Source organism: Panicum virgatum, chromosome 7N (assembly GCF_016808335.1).
Source record: "Panicum virgatum strain AP13 chromosome 7N, P.virgatum_v5, whole genome shotgun sequence".
NCBI lineage: Eukaryota > Viridiplantae > Streptophyta > Magnoliopsida > Poales > Poaceae > Panicum > Panicum virgatum.
In genome coordinates, this window is record NC_053151.1 from 43,569,609 (window position 1) to 43,586,193 (window position 16,585).

Genomic DNA, 16,585 nt, shown 5'->3' on the forward strand with positions numbered 1-16,585 from the left:
CGATTTCTGAGACAGAGAGGTGTCATTTTCCCCCCTCCTGGGAAAAAGTGGGTACATTCTGTGCCCGAGCTTAGCTAGTTTCGCGCTAATGCGCAAATCCAAACTTACCATCGCCTGCTACTTCTGAATGCAGCGCTCGATTTGATCATGTGTTGTCCAAGGAAGCTTTTTTTTTCCTTTTAAGAAATTTGGGATTTCACCACCATCAAAATTGGTTTCACTAATTTGCCATCCCGCAATTGGGTTCGCGCTTTTGCCATTATGAAACAAGTTCACCCCGCTGCAATGTCTTTCCACCTTTTTCCAATTCATTTTTAATTTTTCTACATTTCCGCGAAGACAGCCTGACAATTTATGAAAATACTCTCCATTCGTGAGGACAGCGGACAGAGATGAGGATGGGAAACATCACCATGCGCAAAAAAAGGTAATTATTCCCCATTGCTATCCATAAACATGTCAATTGATTCGTAGACGACCTCCTTGGACAGTACCTCCAGTGACGCGCCCCTCGTCTCCGGGACGAACAGAGACATCAGCATGCCCAGGAAATTGGTGCCGGCCAGCACGAACAGCTCGTTCCGGGCACCAATGCCCGACACGTACTTGCTGTCGGCGCCCTTGGATAAAAACCCGAACGTCCCGAGAACCGCGCCAGCCTTCCCTGCGGCCATGGCGACGCCGTGGCACGTGCACCGGAGCCGCGCCGGGAAGAGCTCCGCGGGCGCGACAAACGTGGTGGCGTTGGGCCCGGCGTTGGCGAAGAAGAAGGTCACGTTGTAGAGCGCGAAGAAGCCGGCAGGGTGCGACGTCCAGTGGTCGTAGGAAATGGCGAGGGCAAGCAGTGAGACCGTCATCACCACGAAGCCGGCGAGCTGGAGGCGGCGGCGCCCGAGGACGTCGATGAGGACGACCGACAGGATGTACCCCGGGGTGGCGCCGCAGAGCGCGATGAGCGCCTGCGCGCGGGCGAGGCGGGCGACTTCCTGGACGGCGCCCATGCTCGCCGCCGGGGAAGGGGAGACCCACCCATGCTTGCCGAGGAGATCCTTTTGGAGGATGTTCTGACTGTAGTAGGTCACGCTGAGGAGGAAGCACGCGCTTGAGGTGGCCAGCAGGTGGAGGCCATGCCTCTTCAGAAACTGCACCGAGAAGAGGCCCCACTCGTCGTCGACGCGGCCAACGGACACGTCCACCTCCTGCTCTTGGATTCTGGTGCGGAGCACCAGCGACATGTCGTCCGCCGCACGCTTCGGGTTGCGGGCGACCAGCGCCGTGTACCGAGCGGTCTCCGGCAGCTTCGTGCGCAGGTAGAAGCCGAGAGCGGCCGGCGCTGCGCCGGCCACGAGGATTGCGCGCCACACGTGGTCGGCCTCCGGCACGACGGAGCACACGCCGAGCGCGACAGCGCACCCGAGGAGGATGCCGACACCTTGCATGGCGTGGGCTCCGGCGACGAACGCGCCGCGGGTGCGCTTGTTGGCGTACTCAGCGATGACGGCCGCGCTCAGGGGGTAGCTGCCGCCGACGCCGACACCGAGCCAGAAGCGGAAGAGGCACAGTGTCGCCAGGACGGCCTTCGGCTCGCGGCCGAAGGAGAGTCCGGACGCCGCGGAGAACACGGCCATGAGCGCCAGTGCCCATCCGTAGGCGCGTCGGCGACCGATCCTGTCGCCGAGCCAGCCGAACGCGAGCTGCCCGAGAAACGTCCCGCAGAACGCGGCACCGTTGAGCGCGGCCGCGGCGTCGGGGGGCAGCTGGCCGGGGGTGGCGGTTTCATCAGCGTAGTAGACGCGGCCGATCAGCCTGCCGGCGAAGATGATAGCGAACAGGTTGTAAGCCCCGGCGAGGAAGCCCGTGCCCGCGATCGCGGCGGCGGCGAGGTGGTACCGCTGCGTCCTGGCGCGGTCGAGCGTCGCCAGGACGTTGAGCGGGTGCGCGCGCGCCATGGATGGCCGGCCGGCCGCCGGCCAGCGCGTGGGCGTGGCTTAGCTTGGTGCCCAGCCGCGCGGTTTGCGTCGCGAGCTTCCAGCTTGGTGCGCTGGATCGCCACAAATGGTTCGTTTTGAGTCAAAGTCAATGGTATGTGGTCAAGTAAATCGAAGCGTCCCGATTCCTTCCAAATTGTGCGTTGAATAATAATCAAATCTAAATCGTTAGCCAGCTGGTGTGTTTGCTAGGCTGAGGCTTGTTCATCCGCGAGCACCGTGCCGTGAACTCCCGGTCCACCCCCGAGCGTCTTCTTCACCGCGTAGACCATCAACATCATGATCCCCTGGCCACTGAGATCTGATCACCGGGAAGCATTTCGCGGCATAATCTTTGCTGGTGACTAACCAATACATCGACGTCGTCGCTCCCGCGTGAACAGGGCGAGTAGTTAAAAAAAGGGTAGTTTTGAATCAATGGAGGAGCTATAGCTGTTACGAGCGCATCTCAAAATAACTCAAAATCAGAGTTAGCTAGCTCCGTGGATCCTAATAACAAGTTAAAAAAGGGTAGTTTTGGATCGATGGAGGAGCAACGCATCTTTGAGCTTTAGGATCTCAGCAAGCCTATTGCTCGTTGTATTGTTCCAGCCCTGCTGAGGTTGTATGTCTTAAAATAATTTTTTCGTCTATATATAATGATAGGCAGCTCTATTGCGTATTCAAGAAAAAAGTATCATTGTGTTTGCATTCTTTCAAATGCTTCATGAAGACATTAAAATACAATTTTCCACAAACCAAAACAAAAGGAAAGAAAATATTATGTCATGTATGGCCACACATACAGAACAATAACTATATATTGTAGAAGTAGGAGAAAACAAAGAATAGTATAAATGGAGTACTCCCTCCGTTCTGAATTCTAAGGTATTTTTTTTGTCCTAAGTCAAACTATTCTAAACTTGTCAGAGTGATAATATTTTGAATGTCAGATGAGAATAATTAGATCCATTATGCCATATATTTTCATAGTTTACTTATTTAATTATACGTTAATATTCTTCTCTATAAATTTGGTCAAATTTATACTACTTTGACTTAGAACAAAGTAATAAAATATCTTACATTTTCAGAATATAATTAGTAGTTAGTCATAGAGATAAGTTTGATATGGTTTCACCTCCTACTTTTGCTTTGAAGATAGGATAATACTTGATTTTCATATTTTTTTTAATACAGTTAGAATCAGATGGAGAAAATACCGAAAACCATAATCGATCAGGTATATCTATTTAGCATCCATATTAAAATCAGATACAAATATGGATATTTGTATTGATATTTTTAACGGATACGAATAAGAATAAAACAAATGCAAAGTTGTAGCCGAATATAGTGGCTGGAGGAGGGGATCGGAGGTAGATACTGATGAAAAGCTAGGATTAGAATGTGTGACATGTGAGGGGATGGGCGGATCGGACCGCCCTCGCTTATGTAAAGGTGGGGCAGGCGGCTCATGCCGTGCTCCAAGCAGGATGACACTGCGCATGAGGCTGATGACTCCCTGAGAGTGGATATTTAACTATTTGTCATTTCTTTGGATGACACCTTTCGTTTATTATCCTTATTTTTGTTTCTACATATTTACAACTTCTCTACACTTAAAGCTTTCTATTATTAATTTTGACGATGTGGCACGCTAAGTCAGTTGGCCGGCATGGGAGGGGCACATGAAAAGACCCCAATACCCCTGCCTTAACCCAGTACACGGTGCTCTCTTTCCTTCTATTTCTATGATCAGTAGCATCCACACATCTTCTTCCACCAACCAATTTTGTGGTGGCAATGCTGCTGGCGGGAGGATGGAGGCGATGGGCTACAAGTGCAGCGCCAAGAAGTACCGGGCGGAGTTGGAAAACGCCGACAAGTACTACAAGCACAGCAAGGACGGCCGTGCTGGCGACGACAAGACTTACCACTTCTTCTCTGGGAATTTTGACCAGTAGAGGCCAGGCAGTCGTGCTCCGACCACTCCGGCTGCTCGCTGAGTCTAGAGGAACTCAAGTAGGCTATTGAATTTAGATGAGCAAATATTTATTTAGAAATTCATTTTTAAATTTTATTCATTTAAATATGGGCCTCTATTCTTCTAGGAGGCCAAGTAAATTAGACTTCTATTTTCCAACTGACAACTGCGCCCACCTGTCATCCCACCCCTCTCGCCGCTTGCTCGCTCCCTCACCCGCCGCCGTCTCGTCCGCAGGGTGTCAGTCGGCCGGCCATGGCGACGGTGCGATTCATTAATTTATCTTTACTTTCGGTGGTTGGTGGTGATGGGTTCGCAATCGCATCTCTCCTAATCTTTCAGCTCGGGAGCCTGCTAAAGATAGCATTTTTGTCTAGCTGCGCAGGCGCCTGGATTAGGCCCAAGAACCGGGCGATCTGCGGCGACCATGGCGACCGATGACTTGGCCGGCGGTGGCAGGGAAGGGGAGCGGGAGGGGGCCCTCGGATACATCCTCTCGCTCCCGGCGGCGGTGCTGCCTTTGCCCGTCGCTGTCTCCTGCCTTGACGCCACCGTCCCGCGCAGGCGCGCAGCCGCCCCGCCTCCGCGCCCAGCCGTGCTCCTGTGGACCTTTGAGCTCCCCATCCCCGCGCCAGAGGAGCCGAAGAGCCTGCCCCCCACAGCGTCAGCAGCCACGAATCCGACAGAGGAGGCGAGGCCCCCCGACCCCCATACCCCCGCGCCAGCCATGGAGAGGCCGGCCAAGAGGGCGAGGAGGTGCTTGCAGTGCGGAGCGACCGAGACTCCGCAGTGGAGGTCGGGGCCGATGGGGTCGGGCACGCTCTGCAACGCCTGCGGGGTCCAGCTCAAGGCGGCCGGGGCGCTGCGGGAGCAGGTGCACCGGCCCCCGCCGGTGACCGTGAGGACGGTCGCCGAGCCGCCGCCGGAGAGCTCGGTGTCAGACTCGTCGCCGGACTGCCCGATCTGGGAGCCCGGGCGCCTGCACTGCGGGTCGTCGTCGCCGCCGCAGTGGTGGGAGGGCCCGATGGGCCGCAGCACGCTGTGTAACTCGTGCGGCGCGCGGTACAGGCAGGGGCGGCTGCTGCCGGAGTACCGGCCGCTGGCGAGCCCCACCTTCGAGCCGTCGGAGCACGCCAACAGGCACAGCCAGGTGCTCCAGCTTCACCGACAGTGGAAGGGCCACCAGAAGAACCAGCAACGCCTGCCAACGGAGGAGCCACAACCCGTGTACCACCCGACCGGCGCGCCACCGTGCAGCGGCGGCGGTGGCCTCGCCTCCTCCGTCGGATTCGTGGCCGGCAGTGCGCGGGCCCACCGGCGTGCTGGGGGCGCGCCTCGGCCGGCTAGGGAGGGGGCGGCGGGCCGGAGCCGGAGCCGGAGCCGGGGAGGAGGAGGCGGACCGGAGGTGGACGAGTGGTGGCGGGATGGAGCGCAGCTGGCGGGATCGGGATCGGGATCGAGAGAACGCAGAGAAGAAGGAAATGAAAAAAAAGTGGGATCCATATTTGGCAGCCCAAATAAAGAGCCATCAAATTAGGGTGTGGGGAGAGAAATTTGAAAGACCTACCAAAATAGCAGCCCATTTGCTTCCCTAGTTAGAGACTGATTTTTGATGTCCACGACTAAATCTTAGTATGCCAGCCCATTTGCTCTGCCTGCTGCAGTTTGCTCCCACCGAGGAACGGAACGCCCCTGCATTCCACTTTTTGAGGACGCCATTCCGGAACGGAAATGCGGGGACATTTTCATTTCCACAGTGTAAAAATACATCCCAAGGGCCATTCTCTAATTCTCATTCCTCGATCCACTATTCCAGAACTTTCGATGACTATGCCGAGCCAGGCGACGGGAGGCGAGCCCGCTGGCTCCACCTCCTTGCCCGTCTTGGACTCATGCGCCACCAGCGGGCCGACGGCGTGCAACGGCAGGAAGCCCGGGATGATGTTGCCATCCCTCAGGGCAGCGCGCGCCTCCGACTCCGAGAAGGCGAGCGGAGTCAGGCAGCTGAGAGGGAAGGAGAAGATGGAGGTGGGAGAAGATGCGTGAGTTCTACCAGTCATAATGATAAAAGGAAAGAGAGCACCTCGGTTAAGGCAAAAGTATTGGGTTTTTTCGCGTATCCCTTCCATACTGGCCGTGTTTGGTTACAAGTTTTTTTTCGCGCACGTTTCTCGAAAAGAGAATCTCACATGCATGGAGTACTAAATCAAGTCTATTTGGGTTTTTTTCGCGCATGTTTCTCGAGAAAAGAATCTCACATGCATGGAGTACTAAATCAAATCTATTTGCAAAACCTATTTAGGGATGGGTGTAACTTTTCGAGACTAATCTAATGACGGTCATTGATTGATGGTTTGCTACAGTGATGCTACAGTACCATCCTCTAATCACACGGTCAAAGGCCTCATTAGATTTGTCTCGCGATTTATACGGGGGTTGTGGAGGTGGTTTTGTAATTAGACTTCATTTACTACTCCTAATTAGTGGTCAAATGGGCAAAAAGTTTCCATGAAAAATTTTACACCCCCAACCAAACACGGCCACTAGCTAGCTGACATCAATAGCGGAAGCGAAAATTTAAGGAGGGCAGCGGAACTGAAGTGAAAATTTAAGGAGGGCCGGACAAATACATGGAATACTTAATTTTGACCACAAATTTTCAGCCGAAGCTCAACTTTGTTCCCAAACTTCCAAAATGATCATTTCAGTCCTCAAACTTCTCTATCCAGTTCAATTTAATCCTTTATCCTACGTGGCATGCTATGTTTTGGCATGCATTATCACATCTAGTTAGTTATGGTTCATAAAAAATAATATTTCTATAAATTTGATCACTATAAAAGTTTCACCTTGATGTAACTAAATGATGTACGATTTTTAAGGGAGTTAATCCGAACATATTTATATACACGTATAAAAGTTTCTTTTTTAGAAATAAATTATGTAGACGCAAGTTAAACTTTTGTTGTATTATCTGTAAATAGATGTGAATTCAATATATATTATTGCTAAAAAATAGGAACCCTTTGGATACTGACATGGCATGCTTGGAACATGGCAAGACACATAGAATAAAGGACTAAATTAAGCTATATGAAAAAGGTTGAGGGTCAAAATAATTATTTTGGAGTTTAGGGTGATTGTTCTTCGACTAAAAATTGATAACAAAATAGTCTATTCTATTAAAGAAAACTAATCTTTCTTTTAATTTGCATTGATTTTCTACAGAATTTTGATGTACTTTTATTAACTAATTATTTAGTAAGCATTAGTTTAATTTTTTTAGAGTGAGGGCATGGCCCAGCCCCCTCAGTTCCGCCATTGGCTGACTTGGTGTGCTACGTTGTCAAACTTGGCGAATAGTTAGCTCTGTGTGTAGAGGGGTGACAAATATATAGAAGGCAAAATATTGATGTCAAATGAAGAGATGCCATGGCAAATAGTTAAATACTCTCTCCTTCCACGTTTATAAGGCATGGTGGAACATGACACGGTCTTCTAAACAATACTTTGGTCATTTATTTTTCATATATTATATCACTTATGATTATAAACTTATAATCATTGTGAACTATATTTGATTACAAATCCAATCATGTAAAATTTACATTATAATTGTATCCAATCATTGTATCCCTGAGAGCAGCCGCATTGCCGTGGGTGCATGCACGCGAATGGACTCAGACCACGTGCCAATAATTCGACGGTTCGTTTCCTCTGCTATGCATGCAATTGTCACGATGCCTCAGCACGCAACTTGAGCTTGCAGCCAAAAATATCGCATCCTTTGATCACGTTGAGAGATCTCTGAAGCAATGAGAGCCACAGCAAACAATTGTGCTAGCCCAGCTTTGCTTGCCTATATATACGCACAGAGTCTCGGCAGCTTCATGCATCTCCTTCATATATAGCAAGTCAGCAACACACAGCTCCCACTACTACAAAAACATTGATTTGTCCCGGTTGGGAAACCTCTGTTGTCCCGGTTTCCCAACCGGGAACGCCAGTCCAGGACAAAAGGGGTGCCCTTTTGTCCCGGGTCTGGCAATCGGGACAAAAGAGGACCTTTTGTCCCGGTTGTTGTTACCAACCGGGACAAAAGGTCCCTTTTTTTCTTCATGTTTTCCTTTTCTCAATTCTTTTTCTATTTCAATTATACTTTTGCATTTCAATTAAACTTATGTGTTGGAATTCAGTGTGTATGATCTCCACTAATATATACATATATATATAGTTACTTATATAATATTTGTCATAGATAGTTTTCATATATAAATTAATTCACTTATATATATATGTATACACATATCTATACATGTGAATTCCTTTACATATGAAAATGTCTAGGACCAATATTATATATATATACACATATATATTATTAGAGTGCATATATATATAATACATACATACTCATAAATAGAAATTTAATACATACACACACATATATATTTACATAGGTATATTCGTTCTTAATTACATATATACGCGTATATTATCATATTTGCTGCGATTGTTCTATATTAGATATTCCATCATAGTAGAATTCGCCTTTTGGATCGAGGACTTGCTCAACAATAAATCCGGACAATTGTTCTTGAATCGCCATAATCTTTTCCTCCGGTATGAGTTTATCGCGCATCTCCTCGACCTATGGAAAAATGGGATAATTAATTTCGACTAATTAAAATACGAGTTCAAATATTAACAAATTTTTTACTTACTTCCTCCTCCCAATCTGTCCAGCCCTTTGGAGGACCTACCAGACCATGGATGTTCTCGCATACATAATATGCGCATAAATTAGTGCCTTGTTTCTGCCTCATACACTTTAAGAGAGAAGAAATTATCAGGTATTTACATGAATATATAATAAAACTAATGAATCGTGCAACGAATCATCCAAGTGCGTACCGCAAAATCTGTCTTGATCTTCAATTCCTTGTCAAATTTGCCTGGATGATTTTTAGCGAATTGTCTCCAAATCCTGTGCATGGTTAGAACAATTATAGTCAAGTAACAAAGTGATTCAAATTATCGGTCATCGACGGAGTAGTGGTAGAGTTACTTTTTCATCATGTTAAGAAGATTTTCGTATTGTTCTAGAGGTCTCCTCAATGAGTCCATAACCACGATTAGGCTCTTCTCAGGAATTATGACAATTACGACCCACTGTTCACTGCAAGATTATACGGAGGCAGTTTTTGGTAGTTAAGGTTTAAACAATTCGATTACAGAATAGAAAGAGTTAGACGGAAGGAATCACTCACGCAAAGTTGTAAGGAAACAATATCATCTGCTTGTTGTGATGAATGCTTATGTACTTGAACAAGTTTTGGTATAGCTCATCGGCAGTGTCGCGTAGAATCCTCCAATTACAAGTAATTGGGTCGATGAAGCCGAGGTGAGTGTTTCCCTTTCTCCTGCAAGTTTGTATCTCCATTCTACATGATACCGAATAAATCAAGAGATCAGTATGTTGAGATCATGCAAAACAATACGTAAGGAGAGTAAAATACTTACAGAACCCACAAGCCGACCATAGAGAGTCGAGGGCCTCCTGATGGAATAGTTGGTAAATTTCTTCCCAGTTTATCCATATAATGGCCTCCCCCCGCAAGAAATCGTCATCTTTAATCTTTGAGCCCTGCATGAAGATGCAATTGGCCATCGCACGCATGTAGTGCTGGTGCAGCTTATACATTTGCGTTGGAAGCACGGACACTACTTCGGGGGTACAAGAGATTTGCTAATCTCATACGTCCATTTGACGACCACATCGGCCTTTAGAATATCTTCTCCCCCTGCAATCTGAGCAGCCGTCAGGTTTGATTCTTTCAAAAATGTAACAAAGTCTTGTTCTTGCGTCGTCTGTCCCACTACGAGAGGCTCTATTGATTGTTTCTTTTGGGCTCCGAGCTGTGGAACGTCGGACGACGACGACTTTGATTGTCTCTTCTTTTTCTCAGTAGTTTTGATAATTGTGCGTTCGTAGTCTGAAGGGGGGTCTCTCAGAATGGATTTTCTCTTATTTGCTTCGCACATTCCCTTAACAAAATTCAAATCTATCGGATTTATCACTTTCTCGGGCTCCGACTTCGGGTTCGGCTTGAAGTGCTCTTTAACTCTTTCTTGAGTTATCCGAACGCATTCTTCAAGGCTCATGTCCTACGGTTTAATAGGAGCCTCCTTGGTTTTCTTCTCCTTTTCCTTCTTCTTTGGAGGCTCCTTAGCCGGTGCAGCTACCTTCTTTGCCGGCGGCCGTTTCTGCTTCTTTGCCGGCGGCGGAGGGGGTGACCATGGAGGCGACGATGACGCTTGAGTGTTCATCGGCGCATGAGATGATGGTGATGGAGAATGTGCCGGTGAACCTTGCCGAGACAGTGCTGTCCTTGGGGAGTTTTGCGTAGATGCAGGCCTTGGAGAGGCATGCTGAGATGCCGGTCTTGGTGTTTGATCATCCGACTTTAGGACAATGTAGCGCTTATCCCATAGGATGTAGCCATGAATGGCTTCTGCTAGTGTCCTCTCCCCATCACCTCCAGAAATATCAAGCTCGAGCGTCTCCCAACCCTGGCACACCTGCTCCACTCCAACTCTTGTGTATCCTGGCGGAATTTGCTGCCCGTGGTACATGTCGCTTGGTTGGGTTGGCATGGCGGTACCGTACGCAACAGTGAACATTAAGTTCTTAACGGCAGTCTGCAGGTCACAAGGTGTCCGCTGGGTGATCTCATCCACTGGAAATCACTGCGGGGCCGTCGCTTCAACTGCGGCCTGGATCCCCGTTGGCTCGGCGACGGCAACGTCTGTGGAAGCGCAGCTGCTTTTCCGCTGAGACAGATGATCGGCTGCGACATTAGGCTCTGGAGGCACCGTTTGCGCTTGCTGTTGCTGGCTCATTGCTATGGCCACTTGGCGTTGAACCTCTTTCTCCAGTCTTTGATCGTGTGACATGAGCCGTCCCTCTAGCCTTCGCAAGTGCTCCCGCTCACCATTCTTTCTTCTTTGCCGGCTTCTATATGATTCAATGTAATCCCTGAACCCATACTTCCACGGAACCATGCCTTTGCCTCTTGTGCGGCCCGGATGCTCTGGATTCCCAAGGGCATAAGTCAGCTCGTCCCTCTCTCTATCCGGCTGGAATGTTCCCTCGACCGCTGCTTGTATGGCCTCCTGTAGTCTCTGGGCTGCTCGCTGGATGTTTGGCCCATAGATGCAGTCACCAATCAATGGGTCCAAGCTTTCCCCGTGACCATAAAACCAGGTCCTTGACCTTTCAGGCCAGTTCATGGTCGCAAGTTGGATGCCTCTGTCAAGCAGATCCTGCTCCATCTTCTCCCATTTGGGTATTGCAAGCTTGTAGCCTCCTTGGCATAGAGTGTGATGGTATACTTTCTTCGAGGCATTGTCTTTGGCCTTCTACACCTTTTGAAGCCCAAGCTCTGAAGATTTGTATTCCACAAATGCATCCCAGTGACCCCTGAGCTTTTCGAGCTCGCCGGTAAATACGGGTGTGGTCCCGGTCTTGAAATATTTCTTCGTCAAAATTTTCTTGAATGATTGCAGCTGTTCGGCCATCTTACTCAGGGTCCAGTGCTTGCATATCTCTTCGGATTCAGCTGGAACCGTGAAGTTTTTCTTAAGCTCCCGCCAGCACCATTCTTTTTCTCTTTCGGGTACCGCATCCCGTTCCTCGCTTGGATTGGAAGCTTTCCAGAGCCTGAAGCTGATCGGGATGTGGTCCCTGACAATACATCCGGATTGTCTTATGAATTTTTTGGCGGCAGCTTCTGGAGCGATCGGTTCGCCATCTGGACCAACTTCTGTTATAATGAACCGCCCTTCCAGGTTTTTTGTTGGGCCTCGTTTCGTCTTTTTCTGCTGCGACGATGATCCAGACGGCTATAAAAAAACATTCATAGTATTCATATAGATTCAGATGAAAATATGATTGTCACTACAAATAAGTATAGTTGTGATATGTACATTAGCACTTTGTTCAGCAGCAGCATCATCCTGAATAGATGGTGGCTCAATTCCATCACCGGACATATTCAAATATATGTTGGTATTGCTGCCATCATCAGCTTGTTCAGCGACATCTCCTTGACCTTCGCCAATCATATTCAACAGGAACTGTTCGTCTTCCGCGTCTGTGTGTCGCGGGTCCATCGTAACTAAAATATGAATACAAATAAAACCCTTAAAAAATTCTCTAAATAATCCACATATTTAGATCGGTAACGATCGGAAACGATTTGGTCGGTATCGGTAACGATCGGAAACTATCGGAAACGATTCGGTCGGTATCGGTAACGATCGGAAACTATCGGAAACGATTCGGTCGGGATCGGTAACGATCGGAAACGATTCGGTCGGGATCGGTAACGATCGGAAACTATCGGAAACGATTCGGTCGGGATCGGTAACGATCGAAAACTATCCTCGAGAAGTAATATAAATGACATAATTAAATAATAAATACATGATACATTAAAATATTTGAATGACATAATTAAAGAATAAATACACGACAAATTGAACTCTTTGAATGACATAAAAAATAATAAATACATGACAAATTAAAGTCTTTGAATGACATAATTAAATATTGAATACATCATAATAGAAATTCTCTCTAATTCTATATTTCCTTCTCTATTTCTCTTTAAATTCTCTCTAATAATATATCCATAATTTGTCGCTAATAATATATCCAAAATTGAATTCTAATAATATATCCAAAATTGAATTCTAATAATATATCTAAAATTGAATTCTAATAATATTTCCATAATTAAATTCTAATAATATATCCAAAATTGAATTCTAATAATATTTCCATAATTGAATTCTACTAATATATCTATAATTGAATTCTAATAATATATCCAAAATTGAATTCTAATAACATTTGCACAAAATTTGCACCTAATTCTAATAATTGAATTCTACTTAATATATAATAAATAAAATTAACACCTAATTCACTAAAATTTGCACAAAATTTAGGGTTTGGGGGCCGGGGCGGCAACGTCCCACGGTCGGTGCCGTTTTCACCTAATGCAGCTCGGGGCGAGGTCGGGACGGCGAACTCGGGGCGGCGCATGGGCGAGGCGGAGGTCGAGGACGACGACGGCGCAAGCGGCGCGGCGGTGGACGACAGGCGCGAGCGGGGAGGAGGGACGACGTTGGCGCTCGGTGTGGGGGCTCGGGGCAGCGGAGATCTGGGACGACGACGCGGTGGGGCGGCGGAGCTCTGGGCGGCGCTCGGGGACGGCGGAGCTCAGGGCGGCGCTCGGGGATGGCGGACCTCGGGACTGGCGGCGCAGTGAGGCGGCGGAGCTCGGTCGGCGCATCCTCTGGTGGCGGGGGACGGCGGCTCTCCGAGACAACGAGGACGGCGAGCAGGAGGCGGTGGGCGCAGGGGACGGCGGCGGCACGAGCGAGGCGGAGATCAAGAACTGACCAAGTGCTGGAGGAAGGCGGAGGAATGGGAGATATATAGGGTGGGGGCCTTTTGTCCCGGGTGAAGCCACCACCCGGGACAAAAAGGCCAACCCGGGACAAAAGGGCCTTTTGTCCCGGGTGGTGGCTTCACCCGAGACTAAAGATGATTTTGGGTGGGCCGGGTAAATTCCCAGCCCGCGGCCCACCTTTAGTCCCGGGTGGATCTACCACCCGGGACAAAAGGAGCCCGTTTTCCCTCGTTCCCGCCAAATCTTATATTTGTTTTTGTTTCTTTTTACTTCTCTTTTAAAATTGGCTTTCATTTGTTAATTCAGTTAATAAAATTATGATTCAAAAAATTATGGAACAAAATTTCTTATCTCTATATAAACTTGATACACGCAACAAAAATAATTAATTTTCATTCAAGTGATTGAGTCAACGAAATATCTAACTTTTTTGAAATCATATTTGTTATTTTGACCATGCAAAAATATATTAGGTGAACAAATTTTTTCAAACTGTTGCTTTTCGACAGAAAGTGGATTCTATCACGATATTAATGTTTAAAAAGTGAATTTTAGATAAAATTAAGCAATTTCATGATATTAATGAGTAGTGTGTGAGTTTGAGAGATAGTGTGTGTGTTAGTGAGATTACCACTGCTCATCTCACCAAAAGGATTTATGCCATCCGTACTCAAACCGAACCTTATGTTTCTCGCATCCAAATCAAATTCAGGGTACGTTCTATCTATTTTTCTCCACTGCGACCCATCAGCTGGGTGTCTCAACATCGAGTCTTTCTTGCGTTCCTCTTTGTGCCATCGCATCAACTTAACATTATCTTTATTTCTAAACAGACGCTTCAAACGTGGTATTATAGGCGAATACCACATGACCTTCGTACGAACTCTCTTCCGGGGAGGCCCCCCCTCGACATCTCCAGGATCATCTTTTCTAATCTTGTAACGCAATGCACTGCATACGGGACATGCATCCAAATTCTCGTACTCGCCTCGGTAGATGATGCAGTCGTTGGGGCATGCATGTATCTTTTGCACTTCCAATCCTAAAGGGAAAATAAGTTGTTTGGCTTCATACATTGTGGCAGGCAATTCGTTGTCCTTAGGAAGCATTTTTTAACAAGTTTGAGTAATTCACCAAATCCCTTGTCGGATACACCATTTGTCGCCTTCCATTGCAGCAACTCCAAGGTGGTGCCAAGTTTCTTCAATCCATTTTGACAATCTGGGTACAACAACTTACGGTGGTCCTCTAACAACTTCTGGAACTTCAACCTCTCTGTTTCACTCTCACAGTCTACCTGCACATTGTGCAATGCCTGCCCCAGATCGTCACTGGGATCATTTTCTGCTACATCTACTTCGGGCTCTTCCATGGGAATATCGTCATTGAATGCACCGATTCCAGCATTCTCGGGACAGTGGTCGTCAAAATCTTCTTCTTCATTGTCTTCCATGGCAACCCCCTGTTCTCCGTGCTTCGTCCAACAAACATACTTCTCCATGAAACCATTTGCGAAAATGTGGCCGTGTAGGATTCTTGAAGATGAGTAATCCTTGTTATTGTTGCAATGAACACACAGGCAGCACATAAATCCATTCTGCTTGTTTGCCTCAGCCACAGACAAAAAATAATGTAGACCATCAATGAATTCTTTCGAATGTCGGTCAGCATTGTACATCCATTGCCGGTCCATCTGCATTTTAAATAAATCGATTTGAATTCTTTACACGTATCAAATAAATAAAATATATCAAACCTAAATTAAACTAAATGTAACATAACATGAATAATTAAAAGATATGCAATATCCATCATACATCTTGATTAATTAAAAGGAGTACTTAATCCATTACAGAACTTAACAAAGGAGTACTATACATGAAACTTAAAAATTCGGACAACAACACATAGGTTTTCAACCGTCCTTACGTTGGAACACAGAATGCTCTAACGGATTTCTTGCTGGCGTAGAAGAAGATGGCGGAGCTGAAACCTCCGAGTTTGGTGGTGACGAACCATAACGCCGCAATAAATCCTCAAGATCAAACGGAGGTTCCTCGCCCCTTGCCATGCATTCTCTATATTCTTTTTCCAAATAACGGAGCGCTGCCCTATGAAAAGCACTAGGTTTTTTGGACCGACGACCTACTCGAGTTGTGCCCTTCTCTCTAGAAGGACAACGATCACCCCCACCGGCGCCACTCCCTCCAGCTGCTGAAGCCATATTTTACTGAAAAATACCTTTATTTTCCACAAAATTATAAATTCTTACCATTACAATGCAAAAATTATTTACTATTACAATTACAATGATCAGATTAATAACTCTTGTAAATAATAATGAAATCATATAAAAAAGACGAAATGTATCATTAATCCTCAAGAAATCTCTAATTAATTGAAAGAAATATCTATAACTTCTAATTACTTTGACACTCTTCAGTTCCAGGAGTACACTTTTTTCAATATCCAGAAACCCTCTAGAAGAAAAACAAACCTTTATTTCTAAAAATGTATATGTCAGTAACCTCAATCCCGCGGTGATGACACTGCCTTTCGGGGGGACACGGTGCGGTACAAGGATGTCACCAATCGGCCAGTCGCAGCACCAATATTTACGATTAATAGGCACATCACTTGGCACAGGCAGCGTGCTCGTTGATATGCTCTCAGTACAACAACGGCCATGCTGACTGCGTCAAATGCTGTCTTCTTATCAATCGGAAGTGCTGGTGATGCGACCAACCGATTTGCGACGTCCTTATAGCGCATCGTGTATCCCCGAAAGGTAGTGCCATCACCGTTGGATGGAGATTAACGATGTATACTTGTTTTGAAATAAAGATTTTTTTAGATTCTAGATGGTTTCAATGTGAGCCTGAATAAATACATCACTAGAATGTCAAAATAATCCATTCATAATACAAAAAATTCTAATATACTCAGTTCATTAATTCATTCATGAATACAAAAAATCAACTATCCACAATATGGTCATATATACAAGTACATCACATGAAGTGTCTACACTCATTCTAAAAATTTCTACTATCCACATACTCATCTAAATCTAAAAGAAAATCACACCTACATATGCAATCTAGCTAAATGTCCAAGAAATGAGCTAGCTACACATTTTCTCTATTTCT

General features: G+C 46.6%; 2 protein-coding genes across 2 annotated transcripts; one reads left to right on the forward strand and one right to left on the reverse strand.

Moving 5' to 3' along the window:
- Positions 1–286: 286 nt before the first annotated feature.
- LOC120680621 (probable inorganic phosphate transporter 1-3) lies at positions 287–2,037 on the reverse strand. The gene has a single exon (XM_039962120.1). The coding sequence runs from the start codon at positions 1,947–1,949 to the stop codon at positions 432–434; it is 1,518 nt and encodes a 505-aa protein (XP_039818054.1). The 5' UTR covers positions 1,950–2,037; the 3' UTR covers positions 287–431.
- Positions 2,038–4,105: 2,068 nt separating this feature from the next.
- LOC120680677 (GATA-binding factor C-like) lies at positions 4,106–5,764 on the forward strand. Its single transcript, XM_039962185.1, has 2 exons — positions 4,106–4,218; positions 4,340–5,764. Exons 1-2 carry the CDS (start codon positions 4,210–4,212, stop codon positions 5,489–5,491), a joined length of 1,161 nt encoding a protein of 386 aa, XP_039818119.1. The 5' UTR covers positions 4,106–4,209; the 3' UTR covers positions 5,492–5,764.
- Positions 5,765–16,585: the final 10,821 nt, after the last annotated feature.

Coding starts and splice junctions, on each gene's coding strand:
- LOC120680621 (XM_039962120.1), bottom strand. CDS start 1,949: ATGGCGCGCGCGCACCCGCTCAACGTCCTGGCGACGCTCGACCGCGCC.